Consider the following 21,227-nt stretch of genomic DNA (forward strand, 5'->3'; position numbering starts at 1 on the left):
TGTGACCGTCATGTGGTCAAGGCAGGGGGCGGCTATAAAAGCCACAAAACTACAAAATTGATGCACAAAAGAAACTCAAAGGATGATGTTTTTAATTTATAAGTTCAAAGAAATTAGGAGAAAACTCCATAAAACAATGGAGTATAGTCAAGAGTTTTTTGTCACAAGAGGTTGCTGTGTAGACAACAAGGTATTTAAAAAATATTCCAGCATGGTTGATGTAAGCCTTGTTCCTATTATAAAATAATCAACTGCCTGACCAATTCTGAAAAAAAAAAAACCCCACAAAGAATGTGCATTGTACATTGAAATTTATCCTTTTATTTGCAAATAAATAAATAAAGTACCACAAAATTTGATTTTATTACTTATATGTGAATTTATAGCAGTTAGAGACCAGTATGTTTTCCCAGTACAGGTTTGTTGCTCTTGCTGGTGGCGGGACATTTTTCTTACAACGCTGTTAATCAGAAGAATTGTTAGACTGTGTGTGTGATCCGGGCAGCTGTGGCGGTCTGAAGAATTTAATAATGTTGCCGTCTCATAATGCTTTATCACTCTATCACACTATTTTATGCCATGCTCAACCCATGGGAGCAGCAGGCTACATTTAAGGCGGAAAAGGCTCATAATATTGTTTTCATGAATACAGTTTTACATTAAATACTTAATAAATTTCTTTTTATAGTCACAGCTATTGATTTGTTCATAGCTATAGCGCTTTCAGCACATTGTTGAACCAATTCTCAGATAATATTGGAAAGAATAAAAATTAGTACCGGTATACAAACCTGTGAAAAAAAACTTGAACTGTGTTTTGTCACACTTTCATACATTTTTAACACCCGTCAAACCAAAGTGGATTTTCTAAAGGATTACTTTATTTGTTCAAGGGAAATGCTCAGAATCAACTTGGCCCTATGTGAAAAAATATCTGTTCCCTAAATCTAATAACTGATAGTAATGAGTCTTTAAACTGTGGGAGTTTTCTCCCTGTCTTTGCAGAACTGTTTTAATTAAATAACTAAATCACACTGGAGAGTTTTTGAGCATAGGTGGCCTATTTAAGGACATTAAATAGGATTTTAATTGGATTTGAATCCAGACTTTTACTAGGCCACCCCAAAGCCTTGTCTCTGTTTTTCGAGCCACTCAGAGGTGGACCTGCCAGTGTGTTTTAGATCACTGTCATGGCACATGAGCCAAGTCTCCTTGAGCTCAAGTCAAGGGCAGATAGCTGGACTTTCTCCATCAAGATTTTATTAAGTATGGAGCAAAATTTATGGCTCCATCTATTATGGCAAGTTGTTTAGTAATTAACATTAAACATCCAAACAGGAGAAGAATGGAATGTATTTCTAAAATTGCAGCGTCCGACGTACTGGCACCAAGACAAGTTCACAGTGCATATCTGTACTCCCTGTGCAGGCCTCCGGCATGTTCCAGACATTTTTCTTCAAACAGAGAAATGTGTTTTTTTTTAAAAAATGCCTTGCTGCTGCAGCTTCACCTGCTTTTTCCATTTTCCTCAGCAACTCTTTTTCTGGACAGCTTTCACACTGCTTCATATTCCCCCTGCTTGCTTCTGTCCTGAGCTCAACTCTTTATCCTGTTCATTCACATCCATTTCTGTGCTCTTTATCCCTCCCTCCTGCAGATTTTCTCCGCTATCTGCCCCCACCTGCTTTCTGGGTTTAAAACTTTCATGTGAATCGAACAGACAGCCCTTCAGGCTGCTGGATAAAAATTCCACGTCTGGCTTTCTGGTAAGCAGTTTAGTACCTCATCTCCTCCTATCTCTACTCCTATCTGCCGGCAAATCTCCCATGAATCCAGTCTTCTGCTTCTGACCCACAGAGACTGATCTTACCACTCTGCCCTCCTCTGTTCGCGTCACAGAAAGAGTGATGACGGCTGAGGCTCATGCTCCAGGCCTTTCAGCCACAACTTGACTTGCTTTTCCCTTCACTGACCCCTGCAGAGTGAGCCTACTATCTGCTCCTGAACTATTTTTAAGTTACGTCTTTGAAAATAAAATGAAAAGACTTAACATCTGCCCTCTTGAACCAACTCCATGTCTGAGACCAATGCAGTCGATTTTATACTTTTCCAGCTCAGTGACATCTGGCTATACACCATCTGTTCAATCTGAGAGAGTCTCTGTTTCCTCTCAAAACTATTTTTTGACCAGTTCAGAAAACTTCCTCTGGCAGTATCATACACAGTCAAGACAAGTAACCTTTACAGAATTCACATTAGATACATTTTAAAGTTCTAACACTTTAATTAGTTTCAGTTAGACAATAGAGCAATAAGGTCTCTAAGTTACTTTAGAATAAAAAAGTCTAAAAAGACAGTTAAATGCAAGCAGTTGCTCAAGAAAATTCATAGATACACATAATACAGTTTCTGTCCTTTTTTTGGGTAAAAGGTATACTTAAGATGTTATGTTAAAATACATTTTATAGGCAGCATAAATTAACGTTGTTGCCTTGTTTTAGGGAAACTTTTTGAATTGAAAACGGTCATTACTAAAGTTCAGAAAGCAGTATGGATTGAGTTAAAATAAAATATAATAAACATGAAAATATCCTTTAGTCAAATTCACAAATTGATGGAACTGGCCAAAAGTCACTCAATCACACTGTTATGGAACTGCATTTAAAATTGAAAGCTGAAGGCATAAAAGTCTTAATACAGAGATATACAGTTAAAACCTGGCATTTACATTCACTATTAAAGACACAACCATTTTCCCCCTTACTCACATTAAAGGGACAGTAGTTTGTATTTCCCAAGCACGTAGTGCACAATCAAGTAACTATGTTAGAATCAGCTATTATACAAATTATATTTCTATATGTCAAATATGACTTAGTAAATTAACGCCTTAAAATTGGGCCTGTGTCTACTGAGAACTCCTGCTTTTTCAGCCGCTGAGGAAGTCATCACAACGTCGCTCCCCTATTAATCTTTCAACAACATTTTTTTTCTGTCATTGCACTAATAAGTAGCTTGTATAACAAACTCGGCAGGTGCACAGTTCCACTAGGTGTTTGCTAATTCTAGTCTGAAGGAGCTAAGTGCTGCTCTGTGAGGTGGAAGCTGGGAAACTGCAGCTCCGATTCGCATGAAAGAATCAAGGCAACACTCCAGGTATGTTTTTGATTGAGGAATAAAAACATTTTACATAATGAAGCCTATAGGTGCAAATTCAATCTGGAAGACTCTTTTAGCCCCACCTGCATCATCCAGCCGGAACTTCCGGCTCATCACCGTTGATTGCTCAACGCCGGACCAAGACTCGTTACGTCCAATCAACGCCCAAGCCCCAGCTGATAAGGACCGCCATCCATGGCGTCGTGCGCTTTCCAGCAGAGCTCAACCCACCTCCACCCCTTCACCTCCACTCGCACATCATCAGGCCACATCCTTCATCGCCTCCACCACCAGTGCCGGGTCCCGGGGGGATGACGTTCCTCTCAGCATACGAAATGCTCATCCAAGCCCATCGCAAAGTTTGCGATGATCAATGTCCTAAACCGGGGCCCGAGCGCCAAACATTTAAATCATATTGTCATTAAACTTTTCTAATGGTTACTCTTTTGTCTGTCTGAGTCTCTACAGATTGAAATACTGTGCCTTTAATTCAGTTTCAAGTTCTTTCTGTTCTAGTTAAATTATATCTGTTTCCTAAATGTTCAAAATGGTGAGAGATATATTTTGTTACTTTCTTAAAATATTGAAATTTACAGGAACTTGCAGGCTTATGACTTCTCTATGAGCAGTTGGAACAAACACAGGCTGCATTTCTCATTGTCTTTATATCCTCAGTGTTAGTCTCACAGGTTGCAGCTAAATGCATTTCCACCCTTTGATATTGTAAGTAGATTTAAAAAGTCATATGTAGAGCTTTTGCTGTTTTTGGCAGTAATAGACAGCAAAGTGCAAAAGCTGCTCAAAAAATCTTCTCTGGAAAAAGAAAGCAAGAAGTATGCTTTCAGCTAGCACTTAACCTCTTGAGGAATGTTGATCTTTTGAACACCAGAAGGTGCTACAAAAACACTTTGTGTGTTCAAGATTTTTTTAAGAAGTCCTTGATCCACCATGAAGTGTTGTTAATATTCTACCTGGGTATGTGATTACATTTTAAGTCGCTGAAATTAAAGCAACCCTGCAGAGTCTGGACAGTTTTTGCTCCTGGGCCGCAGGAGCATTGTGGGATATGAAACCACTTTAAAAGCGAATCTTCATCTTAGCCTTGCTGATGGAAAAGCATTTTGCTGTCAAGCATAACACGCCAACAGAGACGTCAGCCAAAAGGGCGATCGACCTGGTGCGATAGTCTCCTGGAAGAAGATGACAAGATGCTAAATATCACACAGCACCCACCACTATTAGTGGCACCTGTCAGATTTTCATCATAAATAGAACTAAGGCATGCTTTTTACATTTTTTTTCTTACTTTTTAGATTCTGAAGGAATCCAGAAAGATTCCTTCTAGAAGTGCCTGTTAGTAATTTCTAACAGACACTCCTTGTCTTCCTTCACAAATACAACGTAACACAGAGGCCCATTTCTTTTAACCACAAGTCTAGACGATGACACATTTAATCCACAATAAATTCAAACCCTAGCAACTATTTTTTTTTAATCATTGCCATTGTCTATTGCATAATCGTTTCTTGAAGATAAATTCTTGAAGATAAATATTTCAAATGTTATTAAATACTTAAGATTGACATTTATAACCACCTAAGTCAAATATGGAAAATTGATTTTGAATGTGTTTCATCAGAAGAGAAGTTCTAATGTTGTATTTTACTAACTTGCAAACACACTTTAAAAAATGCAATGTCCACACTCATTCCACCGCATTGTTTTTCTTAGGTAAACACTTACAAGGTACCATGTCACTGTGGTTTCCTAAGACGTACTCTGTACTGGATTGCAATACTTTACCCAAGTGCTGTTTGGGGAACATGCAGTATGTTTCCTTTTTCTTAATTTGGCTGTCTAAAAAAGAAGTAATGTGTGTCTAGATGGTAGCAATTACTGTATCCCATAACACATTTTAGGTGCTTAGAGGTTGACAGAAATGCCTGCTGGGAATATTAGGCTGAGTAAGCATACTTGCATTCGTGCACTGCCATTTTTTTTATGCCGCTTCAGTTGAAAAATATACTGAGAATAAATGAGCAGTGCACTTTTCCCAGAAAATATATCCAAAGTTAGAACGATTATAAATGATTATAATGATTATAATTTCTACTAATTTTTTCTACTAATTCATATTCAATCTTAATTTCTACTTATAAATTACTTTCCTGATAATGGCTTGTTGGGATGATAATCTCAGATTTATATGAACCTTCCCCAATTTCAGTTAAAACATGGTTCCTTCCTCCTCAGTATCAATTTGACAATAATTAATTTCTTCAATTACATAAGAAATATATGGTTTCAGAAAGAAAATTCAACTCCAGTCCACACGCTTTTAAACTCTTGGCCCTCTGCAATCTTATCACAATTCGCTATCCTGACAGAAAACGTCTTTAATATTTTACCACTGACCTCGTCTACACAATCCTTTCAAATTTGTAAGTAAAACTTTATTTATATCACACTTTTCAAGATAAAAATCTCTAAGTGCTTCAACAAACAGACAATAACAAATATGGTACATGATGCTCAGCTTTCACTCAGGGTTTTCAACTGAAAGGCCTCCAGAGTTATTCCTCTTGATATCATCCTGTCAATAAAGATGGAACTGACATGCACCCTGCATTTAATTTCTTAAAACTTGACTTCTATGTTCAGAAAATGTTCATGTCCAGTCTAAGACTGTGTAAGCATGAAGATACTATTTCATTTATTTATACTAGAGCTACTGAAAGATTAAATAGCTATGAAGTTCTTTTATCATACCGTTTAAGCCCCTGTGATATATATTTTAGCTGCACATTGCAATTTATTAGTATCTGACCTCTCATTAAAAAAAAAATCACAGAAATATAAATATCTGTAAGATTACTAGAGTTTTTGGTTTGTGTATGTGAGGTTTGAGCATAATCAAATCACAGGCAGGAATTCAGAAACAGCACAATAAGATTTAAAAATGAAGAACTGGTTATGATAAAGGGAAGAAATCAATAGTGGATATAAAAAAATGAAAAAAATTAAACACTGAGGAAAGGGTGGAAAATTACATCTGAGATGCATTTCACCTTCTATTCTTTTTGGATCATCAAAAAGTTCAGTTCTGGTAAAGTCTGGTTAAATTTTATGAGAATGTGAATCAATGGTGCGTCATAAAAACATGCATTTACAATATTATCTATTCTCTATTCCTCTGTTCTCTGTGAGGAATAGTGAAGAAAAGAATACTTCATGTGTTTGATGTGAAAGATGAATTTGTAAATTTTAAGTGAAAAAAAAAGCTGAACTTTTCTTGAGGTTATTTCTAAATCGTCCCATGAAGAAGGTTTCCTGGTGAGGAGTATCATCAATTCACAAACAGGAGTTCAGAAACAGCATGGTAAATTTTTATAATGAAGAACAAAATATGCAATATTTTACTCACAATGTTAGAAAAACATCGCAAAAACTTAAAACATCTTTAAGTTCTTCCTGGGGTTTTAGCAGCAGGTGTTATTGTTTCTCGGAACTAAAAAAAAAACCCTGCAGGGTGTTACATGGAATTAATCAACTCAGCTGTTTTCTTTATATCTCAGTCTGCAGTGACTGAAACAGAAGGTCATGGCCTTTATTTCTGAAAACAGTTCACAACGCACTTAAGTAAATACCACATTCACCGAAATATCAAAATATCAACAAAAAGTCTATATCTGTTCCTTTCATTTGGTAATTTATTATAATACAGTCTCGCTATTTTAGCTTACATACAGGATTTTAGCACATCTGCTGCAAAGACACGACTACATTGCTAGAATGCTAGAATGTTATTAGCAAAGTTAATAACATGGATCAGATATTTGCTGCAGGTCTTCCTATATTTTCTTCTTGCCTGTTTATTGTCCACCAGTGTCACAAAAACCTACAAAGTAACAAAACAAACTTACCCAGACCTCTTCAATACAATGATCTTCCTTCAGTGGGCTACATGATATGCAAGCAGTACAGATAATATATGTGAATGCTTAGAATCACCAAACCAAACATGCAGCATGTTAAAATGACAGCAAAAACTGAGCTAAAAGCCTCCACAACACTTTTTCATCCAAACTAAACACAATCCAAAACCAAAGTAATCACATGGGCATGTAAACATTTCAAACAGCACATGTTCACTTTTCTACTTTTGCTAACGTCACCAGTTTGAACAAACCCTCAGGCAAGATATCATTTGAAAGCAGAGAGTCTCTTCTTCACAGAGATGTTTCCAGCTCTAAAAAGAAACTTTGCAAAAACTTTGTACACCTCTGCATTAATCTCATATGTGAGACCAAGGCAATTTCTTGCCTTTGCACTACAGTGCCTTGGAGGACACTACAAGAAAAACAATAGAAAAATCTAACAAGGCGTGATCAAAAATGGGGAAGATAAATGCAGAGAGGAGTGATTGCTAGAACAATTGTGAATCTGATTACGTGAAAATGGAGCAGCTGATGGGGGAATTAAATGAGGCATTGAGGGAGAGTGGCGGGACATGACAGAAACTGTGTGAACACATTAAGGAAGCATAGTAGATATAATCACGCAGGTCATGAATAAAATGATAATTTAAAAAAATCTATACTTAAATTTATGACAAAACCAAAGTTCTACATTTGTGACATTTGTATGACTTTACGTTATGTTAGATATTATTAGGAAGTTGTTTTTCCTTCATTGAACTCAAGTGTATAGATTAGCAATATAAACCTGTAGTACTGAATACACAGTCACAAAATGGCTCCCTCCTGTCTGTCTGTCTTGGAAGACTCCACTATTGTTTCCTTTTGGTGTACCAGGTCTTCTGCACAATTTATTTTATCTTGCAAATATGAGACACAGAAAGATGCTCACAAGATACCCAAAACCTTTCTTTCAATACCATACGGACCAAACAATAGGACTTGTTTGTGCTACCTTTGGTGTCCCACTACTGGGAAATGGGCAGCTCTGTGATATGCTTTTGTGGCTCTTTCACTTGAATTTAAATCTTCAACAAAGTAAAATAAATAAATAAATAAAAAACAAACAAACAAACAAAAAAAACCATTGGCAACATATTTTCCCATTAGCACTCGCTGGAAGATCATGTTTGGTTGGAAATCAGGATTAGATCCAACAAATTCATCCAAGCACTAATCCTCAAAGAGTATGGCCTCATTCCAGTGATTGATTCTCATTCAGCTGCATATTGATTGTCCCCATTTAGAGATTTTAAGCGGCCATTTGTAACAAGAACAGTCAGATAGCTCCCCAGTCTGAGTCTTCCTGTCCACATAACTCTGGCTGATGTATTGTGGCATTTATTTTGTTTTTCTTTGGTGTTGCAGACCTTGGAAATATAGAAAAACAACTTTTGGCTCTACTTGACTTGAAGCATTTGTTGTTTGTTTCAAATTACACCATATAGCAGAGTTTTTCTTAATTAAAATTCGATTTAGAAATAGCTTTAGTTTCACCAGTTTTCTGCTTGAATTTTAGAAGTAGATCTCAGTGAAGTTGATTTTTTTTTAAGTGAAATTATATAAATTATATGAATATACTTCAGTTGTTTATTTTTGGTCATTTTGATGATCATGACTTTAAGAAAATGAGTCCAAGAAAAAAAAGCATGTTACTTAAACCAATAAAATAAATAAAGAAATTCAGAAATTATCCTACAGCCGACACAAAGACTGCTACCCTGACTGCAGTCACTCCATAAGAAAGGTAATCCACAAATTACTGAAGCAGCTGGTTGTTCATAAAGTGCTGTATCAGAACATATTAAGAAAAGGTTGAGGATTTGTTTTAGGTTTGACGGAGAAGGGATGAATACTTCCCAAAACTTGACATGAGCACGTCTGGTTTTGAGTCAGTGTGGATTTGTGGTACTGCAGAGACATCTAGTGGCAGTTTTATGCAACATCTACAAAATAAATTTACATGACAAAAACACTGTTTTATAAGTTCTGATTGCTGCTGTAAGCTTTATTAACATGAACAGGAAATATGAGTCTGTTTTATTGTTTACTATAATGTTGTTTTTATATTATTCCATATATGTATTTCAGCTTATTTTTTAGGGTTAAACAAACAACAACCTTGAAATACTCCAGGGTCTCCAACTGTCTCATAATTTGCATGAATTATTGCTGACAAGGGTTGCTATTCCATTTTTTAGCCCTACTTGATTCTTCCTAAGGGTAATTATTAACAAGTTGATAAGAAATACATTATTATTCGGAACAGAAACAGTTTGTGTAGCGGAGTGAAAATTAATTTAAGTGCTTTTTGTTTGTCTTACAATTTGAGATAAAGTTGGGTTTTCTTTTGGCAAACATGTAGATTAATAGCAGTTTTCACTAAGATATGACTGTTATTCGGTTATGTTATGCAATTCAATAAGTCAAATTTCACAAACATGACAGACATTGAGAAAAAATCTTGACTTGGATATTTTTGATTGAGAAATTGTGAGAACCTCATTATAAATGAAGTACAATCCTGGAACAAGTAAAATAATAATGAAACATGAATAACGACAGAAACCAACTTTGTGTTAATTAAGCTTCAAATTGAACATTGCAACAAAACATTGTTACATGCACTATTCTCCATCTCGGTTTGTCAAAGTAATTATTTACTATACCTCCTTATAATTTTATTTGATATAAGAAAAATTTACATTTAATCAAGGTCGGGTAATGTAACTGCTTTTGATTCTGCATTATAGCTGCAGCCAAGCTTGTTTCTAACAGAAAAAATTATACTTATCATCACTCAACAGATTAATTAAATTCTCAGAAAACATTTTATACATTCAACAACACAAAGAGCTTTCCAAGTGTAACACAATAGAATAATAACCATATGTCAACTAGAATAAAAGGTCATATATAATCTGAGCAAATTGAATCTCAGTTGTAAATGACGGAACAGTAACAGAATAAATCTGAAATTACATACAACAATAGAAAACTGTTAACCCCGAGGTACATAAAAATAAAAAATAGTAAAAAATAAGTTAAAAAATGTGTCAGTGGTGGATCACGTCATACAGAGGCTATCGTTCCTAATGCAGCTGACCTGGGTTTGATTCATGACCTGAGCCCAGAATAGCATGTCCACCTCCTCTGTCTCTGCACTGCTTCCAGTCAAGCTACTTGTAAATAAAGGCTACAAATGCTACAAACACTTTAAAAAATGTTCAATAATATTTAAGGCACCTGAAACAATTTTAAAATATAATTATCCAAGGACAGATAAACAAAGTTAAAATTTTATAGCGAGTTAGACTGAAACAAAAACTTGAATTCCTGAGCTTCAAAAACTCATCAATGAAAAAGAAGAAAACATGCTTCAAAGCTTTGGTTTCTAGTTTGCTTTCAGAAACATCAACTCTCTAAGCCGCCCTCAGGTGTTCCGACAGACTACTACAAAGGAGAGAGTCGTAATTAATTATTGATGCCTCTGCAACTGTTTTAGTTTTCACCACATGTAGGAACAGATTACCTTTCTCTGAAGACCTTAGCAGTCCAGACAGATCGTAAAGTAATCTGATCAATAGTTTGCATTAAAGCTAGCAAATAAAAAATACAAAAATCAATTTAAAGAGCACAAGTAATCAGTGAAGCAACTTCATAGTCAGAGTGATATGAAATTTCTTACTTGCCCCTGTCAACATTCTTGCAGCTGAATTTTGTGGGGTCTATGGTGGGGCAATTGATTTTCATAGAAAGACCAGGAAGTGGAGTGGATTATGCAAATCTGTTTAATCAATTAATCTGTTTGATAAATAACAATAAAAACACACAAAAACATAAAAAGTTATTGACTTGTTATGAATTTCATCTAAAAGCCCAACTAAATACACAGAATATGTCATGTTTTAAGTATTCTCCTTATATTTATATTACAACTGCACCAAACAAACTTATTAAAGATTCAACAGCAAAAAGATTAAAATCCAGAGCTTCACGTTTAGATGACATTCATTCTTTGTGCAGAACAGAACACACACATGAACTCATTATCAATTATCCCTCCCTCTTTCTGTCACACACACAAACACAAAAGATATAAAGGTAAGTGTTGTGCACGTGTTGCAGTTACTGACAGACTCCAGCAGCTCTCCTTTATTGCAACACCCACACTGAGCAAAATTTCTTGGGATTATTTTGGATTTTCCCGCATCGTAAGAAATATGAAAAATCAATCACCTGCATCGGCTCTCAATAATGCAGCAGACATCTCCGTTATTGTTGTTTACTTTGTGGTTGTCCTGGCTGTGGGAGTATGGGTGAGTTTTATAAAGTATTCATGGTTGAGCTTTTGTTTTAATTTTATGTGGCTTTTCTACAGTTTTATTTAAGTTCAAAGAAACCTTTATAGTTAATCTTGTCTACACCTTAACTACATTAATGAGTATTACATATCAGAATTACTTTATCTATCTTAGAGAGATTTGCTATCTTAGATAGATTTACTATCACAGATAGATTTGCTATCTATCTTTGCTATACAAATTTCTCTGCTTAGAGATTTGTATAGCAACTCTCTCTAAGCAGTGGACAGATGTTTTGTAAATTCAGAATCTAACTTAACATCCTGATACAGTAAAATGTTTGTCAGATCAGAGAATTTTTACATGCTTTCATCTGGAGGCAAATAACTTGAGATATGTAGAGTTTTGTGAAGCAATTTGATTTTAACTAGAGCTTGGGCATCTTTTGCTCAGATTTATGGATTGCCTAAGATATTCTGCTTTCTTGCTGCAGGCAATGGTGCGTACCAATCGATCCACTGTGGGTGGCTTCTTCCTTGCAGGGAGGAGTATGGTGTGGTGGCCGGTGGGTATCTTAACACATGATAAGATTAAAATTAGATCTGTACAGACAAAGTGTTTTTGTATTAGGCCTACCAATGGTATAGTTAGTAAGTATCTGATCCTTACTGGATTGTTTATTTAGTAATCTGCAGCCTGAGATGAACAGAACAACACCCTAAACCACTCTATTTACTCTTACTGGATAAAATCCCAGTCAGATTGTTTATACAGAGTCAGGAAACTAAACGAATCCATGTTCTTGTAAAGTTAAGGCTAATACAAAACAGGAATGTCTTCTCATTGGCAATATTCAGTCTGTGGTTTCACTGTTTGGTAAAAACAGATATGACGCAAAATTAGCTTTTTAACAGGTAAATATTAATGTAAATGTTGATACATCTTTTTTTCAAACTGAGTAAAGGGAAATGCTGGATGAACCCTACTTTTTCTTTTTCTGTACAAACAACATAAACTTTACTGAAGAATAATAATTTTCTTTGTCAATCAGATTGCAACATTCTCATAAATCAGCTTATATATACATATATATAAGCTTTTAAAGGTATGTTTTCAGACAACCAGGCTGTATGGGCAGTTGCACAGGTAGGTATGAGAAAGAGAGGCATTCAAGCACAAGACATTAAAGTATAACCTATCAATCAGTTTTGCCTAAAAATTTTGTCATGCAATTAATTGAGAAATTCCACCGCTTTGTGTTGGTTCAGAATATTGGGATTAGATCATGTTGTTTCCATCATGCTCTAAAATCTTGCATTTTAGTTGTTAATGAACCAGCAGAATGAGTCTCTTACCCAAGAGTCATTCATGCAGAAACCACCACTGCAAACACTTGTCAGATTTCCAACACAGATTTTAAAAAGAATTGAGTGTTTCCACTGTTCCCAAAGAACGATTTTTACTCTCTTTACTCAGTGGTAAGCAGGATAATTATCCTGAAAACTTACTATATCATCATCAAACCTACTTTTAACTGTTACAATGAGAAAAGTGCTTTTAAAATCTGTTCATCTGCTTCTATTCTCACCTAACTGTTAGAATTAGATTTTTGTTATGATTCATAAAGTCAGTACAGAAAACTATTTGCGTTCTACTACTGCGAACATTGATAACAAGATGCAGCATGATGTAATATCTAATTTATTTTTGTGTTGTGTGCATTAAAAATAAATGTTTGTCTATTTATTTATTGTTAGTTCCTTTTATAGATGTATAATACATCGTTCTCTCCAATTTACCTCACGCTTTCTCTTCATTATGTCTTTTTTCAATGTATCTTTTCTTTGATGTTCCTCACAGATCGGGGCCTCACTCTTTGCTAGCAACATTGGCAGCGTCCACTTCGTAGGGATTGCTGGTACTGCTGCTGCCGCTGGCATTGCCATTTGTGGATTTGAATGGAACGTGAGTAATCCTTCTTTGTCACTAACACAAGCACAGAAGTTCCCCCTCAGAGGGAACCTTAAAGTTTACAGGTCAATATAAATTTTGATTTGAAAAAGTAAAGTAAAAAAAAATCTTGTTCTAATTTATTCAATGTTTCTTGTATTTCTGTGTGCTGCAGGCTCTTGTTCTTATGGTCATTCTCGGATGGCTGTTTGTACCAATCTACATCAAAGCAGGGGTAAGCTATGAACACTTTGTTTGGTACGCCTTGATAATTATGGGTTAGAGCAACATTTGCCTTCAAAATGATTTTTGTTTTGGCATAGATCAAAAAAGATGTCTGAAGTATTCCTCCTTGATGTTGGTCTAAAGTGATATAGCTCCATCATGCAGTTTATGTGAATCTGAAACTAGCTTAACTTCATTTGAGCTGTGTAACATTTTGCACTCTCCTGCTGTAAGTAGCCTTCAGAAGACGAGTATATTGTAGTCATAAAGACCACAATGCTCAGGTCTCATGGGCTACAACAATGCTTTTGTTGTAGCCCTTCAAGGACTGACATCTTGTATGTTCAAAGAACGTATTCTAGATACCTTGTTATATCTAGAATCTCTACATATATCTGTTGTATCTACAAGTTGTTCTTTTGATTTACTGTTGCATAGATGAATACCTAATATGTTGGCATGTGAGTGTATTTTCTATTTACATTAAAAGTACCATGATTACCAAACTGAGCCTTTAAGAAGCAAAGTATCATTGCTATCTGTGTATCTAGGTGGTCACCATGCCCGAGTATTTGAAGAAGAGGCTCGGAGGACAGCGTATTCGTATTTATCTCTCCGTGCTCTCCCTCTTGCTGTACGCTTTCACTAAGATCTCTGTAAGTTTGTGTAGCTGTTGACTAAAACCTTCCTGTTTTCAACAATGAAATACAATCAAAGTCAAATGTTGTGTCTGTCTCCTCCCAGGCCGACATATTCTCTGGTGCCATTTTCATCCAGCTGGCTCTTGGACTGAACATCTACGTAGCTGTTATCGCTCTACTGGCAATTACTGCTCTATACACCGTCACAGGTGCATCCTCAGGAAGAAATTCCCTTTCTTTTTATGGGTCATTATCGTCCTCATAAACTTAGCCAATAAAGAAGTATTATTGAAGCAAAATTGCACATGAAGAACGGAAAAGTCTTCTCAAGGCCACATGTACTTCAGAGATCTAAAAACAAAGTCACGTTAACCTAACTCCCCTGTCTTACCTGTCTAGTTTATGCTTATCTCTCTAAAGGTGTCTGTGAGACACTAATAGACTACAGTAAGTACTAAAGTGGTTCTCAGTTGCTGATTTGCACTACGTAATGAAACTGAATCTATCTTTTAAAAGACAAGCGGTTAAAGAATTTCTCCATAAAAACAAAATCTCTCAAATAGTACTCTGAAAAACATTACAGGTTTCTAACGTCATGTTTTATCTCAGGTGGACTGGCTGCAGTGATGTACACAGACACCTTACAGACCATCATCATGCTTATTGGATCCTTCATTCTCATGGGTTTTGGTAATAAATAGTAATCATTCTTCAAATTTTTACTTTGTCCCCACATTTATTTTATTTTCATATGATTGAGAACCTGAAGTATAAACTTCAGTCTAACTTTCACGCATCCTCAGCTTTCAACGAAGTGGGAGGCTATGAAAATATGAAGGACAGATACATGACTTCAGTTCCCTCAATCACCGGTAACATCAGCGCAGAGTGCTACCAGCCTCGGGAAGACGCCTTCCACCTTTTCAGGGATCCAATAAATGGAGACCTACCCTGGCCTGCCCTGATATTTGGACTCACCGTTCAGACCATCTGGTACTGGTGCACTGATCAGGTTGGTAATGATCACCACCTTTGACTGTATGGAAGTTTTACTGCTTAGTTTAACTGGTTTTACTGCTTACCCCAAACTATAAAAGGCCATAAAATCTGAAAGTTCATTTGTTCACACTCTTTTTATCTTACCTTTTTAAGGCAGAATTACTGAGCTGGTCAGAGGTTGCCAGCTGATAGTCAAGAAAATTCTCCACACATATTTTGCAAACTTGATTTGATTTGATAATGTAAAGTTGTTTTAAATTTGCATTCTATTTTTACCTTGAACTGATTGTAAAAGTTAAAGTGATTGTGATTTATTACCACCAACACGTTGGCCGGTCCCCTCATTCCTTCATTGCAGAGCCACAATATTTTACTTAAAATGGGTTTTGATCAGGCTGCACAGTGGCGCAGTTGGTAGAGCTGTTGCCTTGCAGCAAGAAGGTCCTGGGATCGATTCCCGGCCCGGGGTCTTTCTGCATGGAGTTTGCATGTTCTCCCTGTGCATGGTGGGTTCTCTCCGGGTTCTCCGGCTTCCTCCCACAGTCCAAAAACTGTTAGGTTAATTGGGCTCTCTAAATTCTCCCTAGGTGTGAGTGTGTGTGCGCATGGTTGTTTGTCTTGTATGTCTTTGTGTTGCCCTGCGACAGACTGGCGACCTGTCCAGGGTGAATCCCGCCTCTCGCCCGGAACGCAGCTGGAGATAGGCACCAGCAACCCTTCCGACCCCATTAGGGAAGAAGGGTGTAAGAAAATGGATGGATGGATGGATGGGTTTTGATCATGACTTTAGCAAAGCTATTTGACATAAGTTGTAACACTAAGGACATTTATTGTAAATGCATTTGATGCTTGTAATCTTTTGCACTTACGACAAAAGCTGGATCCTTTTCTCCAGGTGATTGTCCAGCGTTGCCTCTCAGCCAAGAATCTCTCTCATGTTAAAGCAGGTTGCATTTTATGTGCCTACCTGAAGCTGTTGCCCATGTTTCTCATGGTCTTTCCTGGGATGATAAGCAGGATCCTCTATCCAGGTTTGTGAGGTTTTGAAGTCTCTTAACTTGTATGGAATAATGCAAACCTGCTGTCAGAAATGCCCTCTATAGGGTACACATACTTAACTAATGTCTCTTTAATTTTAACTTAATCCAGATGTGGTGGCATGTGTAGACCCAGAAGAATGTCAGAAATACTGTGGCTCTAGAGTGGCTTGCACAAACATTGCTTATCCCAAATTGGTTGTGGATCTTATGCCAAACGGTGAGCGGATTTAAATCTTAACTTTGTCTTTTGATTTTATTTTTGCATGACTTACTGACTCTGTTGCAGGTCTCAGAGGTTTGATGCTGTCAGTGATGTTGGCCTCTTTAATGAGCTCCCTCACTTCAATATTTAACAGTGCTAGTACTCTCTTCACCATGGACATTTATACTAAGGTCCGTCCTCGTGCTAAAGAGAGGGAACTGATGATTGCTGGCAGGTAAAGTTAGTGTTTCATTAAAACACTGTTTGTATTTGTGACATCTATGATACCTGAGTGTTTGTTCTCCACTGGGCAGGGTGTTTATTGTGTTCCTCATTGGTGTGAGCATAGCCTGGATCCCTGTGGTGCAGTCAGCCCAGAGTGGCCAGCTCTTCGACTACATCCAGTCAATCATCAGCTATCTAGCTCCACCTATTTCTGCTGTCTTCCTTCTCGCCATCTTTTGCAAGCGGGTCAATGAACCAGTGAGTTTACTTCTGATTTAGAAAAGTTATTGTTGATGATAAACTTTGCCTTGGGGATTTTGAGACTTACTTGGAACCAGCTTACAATATTCAGCTAAATCAGAGCACAAATGCTATTCTATGTCATTATGATAAATCGATGTGGAATAATCTAAACCAGAGATCCCCAAATCCTCATCAAAGGCTACCGTCCTGCAACTTTTAGATGCATCTCTGCTCCAAAATGCCTGAATTCTCTCACTTTCATTTAGCTCTGCAACAGGCTGGCAACAAACAGTTTATTTAATCCAAGTGTGTTTGATACTCACAATACCTTTCAGCAGAATATTGAATCAAACAATATTCAATGCAAATAAAATCAACCTAATTTTATGGACATCCACTGAGGAACTACAATTTATCATTCCCAAACAACAGCAATATTTATTTATTTATTTTTATGTCAAACCTCAAGCAGAAGCTTGTATTATTTCTTGTCGTATTTCCTAAGTGTGATCCTCTTAACTTTATTTTTTCTCTATTTTTCTTGGAAGGGTGCCTTTTATGGACTCATCGTTGGTCTGATTGTAGGTCTGACCAGGATGATCACTGAGTTTGTCTATGGGACGGGGAACTGTGTTAGCCCTAGTAATTGTCCTGCAGTCATATGTGGAGTGCACTACCTGTACTTTGGGCTGATCTTGTTTACTATCACCTGCATCGTTATAATTGGAGTTTCTCTCATAACCAAACCCATCGACGATAAGCATGTAAGTAACCGAAGCAAGATAAAGCCAGTTTTGATCTATCGGTGGTTGCTGACTTGAAAACTAACTCCCATAGCCATGTTATTTACCAATTGTCATCAATTTCGAGAAGCATCTTCACAATGTCTTTTGCTTTTGTTTTATGGTTGATACTGTTATCTTTGCTTATGTCACACAGATAACATTTCTATCATTGTTATTATTCAATCTGATCAAAAACAGAAAACAAATGGAGTATATGCAGTTACAAAATGTCTACATATAATGTATGTTTTATTTTTTCAGTTGCATAGACTGTGTTGGAGTCTGAGGGACAGCACTGAGGAGAGAGTCGACCTTGAGCAGGATGACTGGGTTAACTATGAGGAGGATGAAAAGAAAATGGAAGGTGATGATAAGTTAGATTTATGTTTAAAATATTGTTGGTTTTTAAATTCCAGGGGTTTTAAGCTCTAGAAATAATGGATTTCCAGAATTTTGTTTAGACATGTTTGAAAAATGTAAATAGTTAGTTTATTGTTTTATTTTTTTCTTTTCTAATAAAAAACAACAACAACAAAAACAAAAAAACGTTATAACATTTATTCCAGAACCTGAGGAAGAACCAGGATTCTGCAAGAAAGCAGTAATGTGCTTCTGCGGATTGGAGAAAACAAAAGGACCAAAAATGACTAAAGAGGAGGAGGCAGAGATGAAGAGGAAGCTCACAGACACAACAGAAGAACCTCTCTGGAGGAACGTTGTTAATGCAAACGCCATCATTCTCCTGACTGTGGCTGTTTTCTTTCATGGATACTTTGGTTAGACAAACTCAGCATTAAATACTCCTAAATATAATATATTTTTTAGTAACAGTGTAACCTTGGTATAAAATATGACCATAATATCAATGAGCCTGTAACTCTCTGATACAACCTAAGGTACTTTCAAATCTCTGAACTCTGTATATTTCAGCCTGCATTGTAAGCTGAGTACTGACACAAGAGCATTTTTATTATGTTTGTCATCTTCAGTAAACCAGTGAATCAAGTTATATCATACACATAAAACTTGTTAAAAGGATATAGACTTAATACTCAAACATTTGTCATAACATCTATCCCCTCCCTGTTTGACGTGCTTGGATGACCTCCAAGGAAGACTATTGATCAGATGGTTGAATAATTTCAGTTGTCTACTTTTGACAAGTAATTATCTCTGGCGACAAAGCTTATTTTTTTATTTCAGAGGGTGACTTTCTGAGGTACCCAATTTCTGTTGTTCTTTCTGTCATGATTTATACATGTTGGTCATACATGAGGGCTCAAATTTAGGCTGACTGGTAAATCAAGAACTTTTTAGGCTCAGCCTTTTCTTTGTCATGACAGACTAGAGGAACATTTGAGTATGAACCAAGTGAGCACCTCAAGCAAGCTATATATCTTTGGATTATCAACCCCAAGGGGTTTGAAATTGTGTGTTTGAGGCTTCTTCAACTTAAAAATTCAGTTCACTCTGTCCAGTGGAAAAACAACAGTCTTAGATTTAGAAGAGAGGCTACCTAACACTCCAGTCCACAATGAAGGTCATGGCTTAAAGACACCAACAGTACCTCATCATCTGCAAAAAGGATGTTGGGATGTTGGAAAGGAGACATTGTCTGACCCCTCACGGCTTGGAGTTTTCCTTTCTTAAATAAATACATCACGACCAACCCAGTCTGGCACTGTGTGTGGTCCTGATCTCCATAAAACACCTAGAGGCCAGCATGAAGTCTTTCTCAATTGCCTTCTCTATTTACATATTATTTAACATTATTGTAAATTTGTAGATATTCCCAGATGACTGCTCATCTTAATGTTTGTTTTTGTTGTTGATTTTGTTCAAAAGAGTTGGACTGCACTTGAGAGTTGAAGTATAAATTCAACACTTTTAATGTTTCCTCTCTTTCATATTCACATAGTGATCTTGGTTGTATAACTTCATCTCTGATTAACTGGATGACACCAGTATCTGCACTCTTAATAAATGTTTTATTATAGATGGAGAATTTTTGTAAAGCAATATATCATGTATAACAGAACTGTTACAACAATTTCATTAAAAATAAAACAAACAAACAAAAAAATGCAATATTTGGTCATTGTGAGGGTTTTGCATAGACCAGCCAAGGAGACGTAAAATAATTTCCAAATATAATCTTAATTTATTACAAAAAATGTCCAAAATAATTCAAAAATGACAAATTGGGCCCCAAAACTGAGGTCAACATGACAAAGTGTAACTCAAGTGATAACAAAAGAAACTCAAGCACAAACTGACCTCACAAACAAGACATGAGGGAAACTTAAATAGTGGCTGATCAGACCACTGTTAACACACACAAGGGGGTAACTAAACACACAAGAACCTAACAAATACTAGTGAGATTATTATTAAATCTTTAAATTAAATAAATATCAAATTTAAACTAACTTTCAAAAAGAAGAAACATTAAATAAATGGTCAAAATAAACTATAAACCAAATATCCCCTTCCCCTGGTGAACAAATGGAGCGGCCCGCTGAGGGAGTTTGACATCCGTGGACCTCAGTCAGCTGGAGCTCATCTGTAATTTCCAGGGGCAGGTCCAAAGGAAACTAATAACTCAAAAGGAAGAAATTAATTGGTCGTCTTTATCAAAACATACAAAGAACTGACAAATAAAGTTAACTAAATGTGTGCACGTCAAATAGTTAACTTAAAAAGTCAGACTAATAAAAATAATTTCAAAGATAAAGATAAATCTAAACTAAGCACTAATATATATATGTGAAGTAACATTAAAGAAGAACAGAACACCATTACCATTTCTGTGTGACAGCAGGGTCAGCTGTCACAGTCATATACAGTTGAAACATAGACAATCCACAACTGCCTCAATGTGTACTTTTTCCCAGGCATTAGTCTATTGTCTACACCCAATCCTCTAGTTACGTAGCTACAAATTATTTTAAAGGATCAGAAGATGGTTATGTTAGAGGTTAGAGGTTAGAAAAAATATGCCATTTCCAGTTGTCTTGAAAATTGCCGAAAAATGTTCAGAAAAATTGTAGTCTTCCACATGCTATGTGTTCTCATCCTGATCTGCAGAGTAAACTTGAAAGTCCTCATCTCCGAGTAGCACCATTGGTCATCTCACAAACTATCACAATTATTGAGCCTTGAAAAGGCAAAGTATTATTTTTATATTTGTCTAGGTGATTCCCATGCCTGAATACCTGAAGAAGGGGTTCGGAGGAAAGCGCATTCGCATCTATCATTATGTGCTGTCCCACCTCTTGCATGCCATCACTCAGATCTCTGTAAGATTATGTGACTGCCCCAAAAAACCTTCAGTTTGAAGAAAAGGAAAAACTTCTTCACCAACCATGTTTGTTCCAGGCCAATATTTTCTCTGGTGCCATTTTCATCCAACAGGCTCTTGGGCTGAATATCTATGTTGCCGTTATTCTCTACTGGCGATAATTGCACTGTACACTG

At 36.4% G+C, this 21,227-nt stretch overlaps 1 protein-coding gene across 1 annotated transcript; it reads left to right on the forward strand.

The window, feature by feature from the left end:
- The first annotated feature begins 11,291 nt into the window (after positions 1–11,291).
- LOC122846905 (sodium/glucose cotransporter 1-like) lies at positions 11,292–19,764 on the forward strand. Its single transcript, XM_044144161.1, has 15 exons — positions 11,292–11,455; positions 11,934–12,005; positions 13,301–13,405; positions 13,566–13,625; positions 14,167–14,271; positions 14,360–14,465; positions 14,866–14,946; positions 15,060–15,268; positions 16,151–16,286; positions 16,405–16,512; positions 16,582–16,732; positions 16,812–16,980; positions 17,514–17,729; positions 18,012–18,114; positions 18,317–19,764. The coding sequence occupies exons 1-15, from the start codon at positions 11,360–11,362 to the stop codon at positions 18,529–18,531; spliced, it is 1,932 nt and encodes a 643-aa protein (XP_044000096.1). The 5' UTR covers positions 11,292–11,359; the 3' UTR covers positions 18,532–19,764.
- The last annotated feature ends 1,463 nt before the right edge of the window (positions 19,765–21,227 follow it).

The sequence above is a fragment of the Gambusia affinis genome, linkage group LG17 (assembly GCF_019740435.1).
Source record: "Gambusia affinis linkage group LG17, SWU_Gaff_1.0, whole genome shotgun sequence".
Taxonomy (NCBI): Eukaryota; Metazoa; Chordata; class Actinopteri; order Cyprinodontiformes; family Poeciliidae; genus Gambusia; species Gambusia affinis.

Bases quoted from the DNA above. Each gene is read 5' to 3' on its own strand.
- LOC122846905 (XM_044144161.1), top strand. From the start codon at position 11,360: ATGAAAAATCAATCACCTGCATCGGCTCTCAATAATGCAGCAGACATC. The intron at 14,947-15,059 runs GTAATAAATAGT...ACGCATCCTCAG, and splicing joins CTTCATTCTCATGGGTTTTG to CTTTCAACGAAGTGGGAGGC. The intron at 16,513-16,581 runs GTGAGCGGATTT...ACTCTGTTGCAG, and splicing joins TGTGGATCTTATGCCAAACG to GTCTCAGAGGTTTGATGCTG.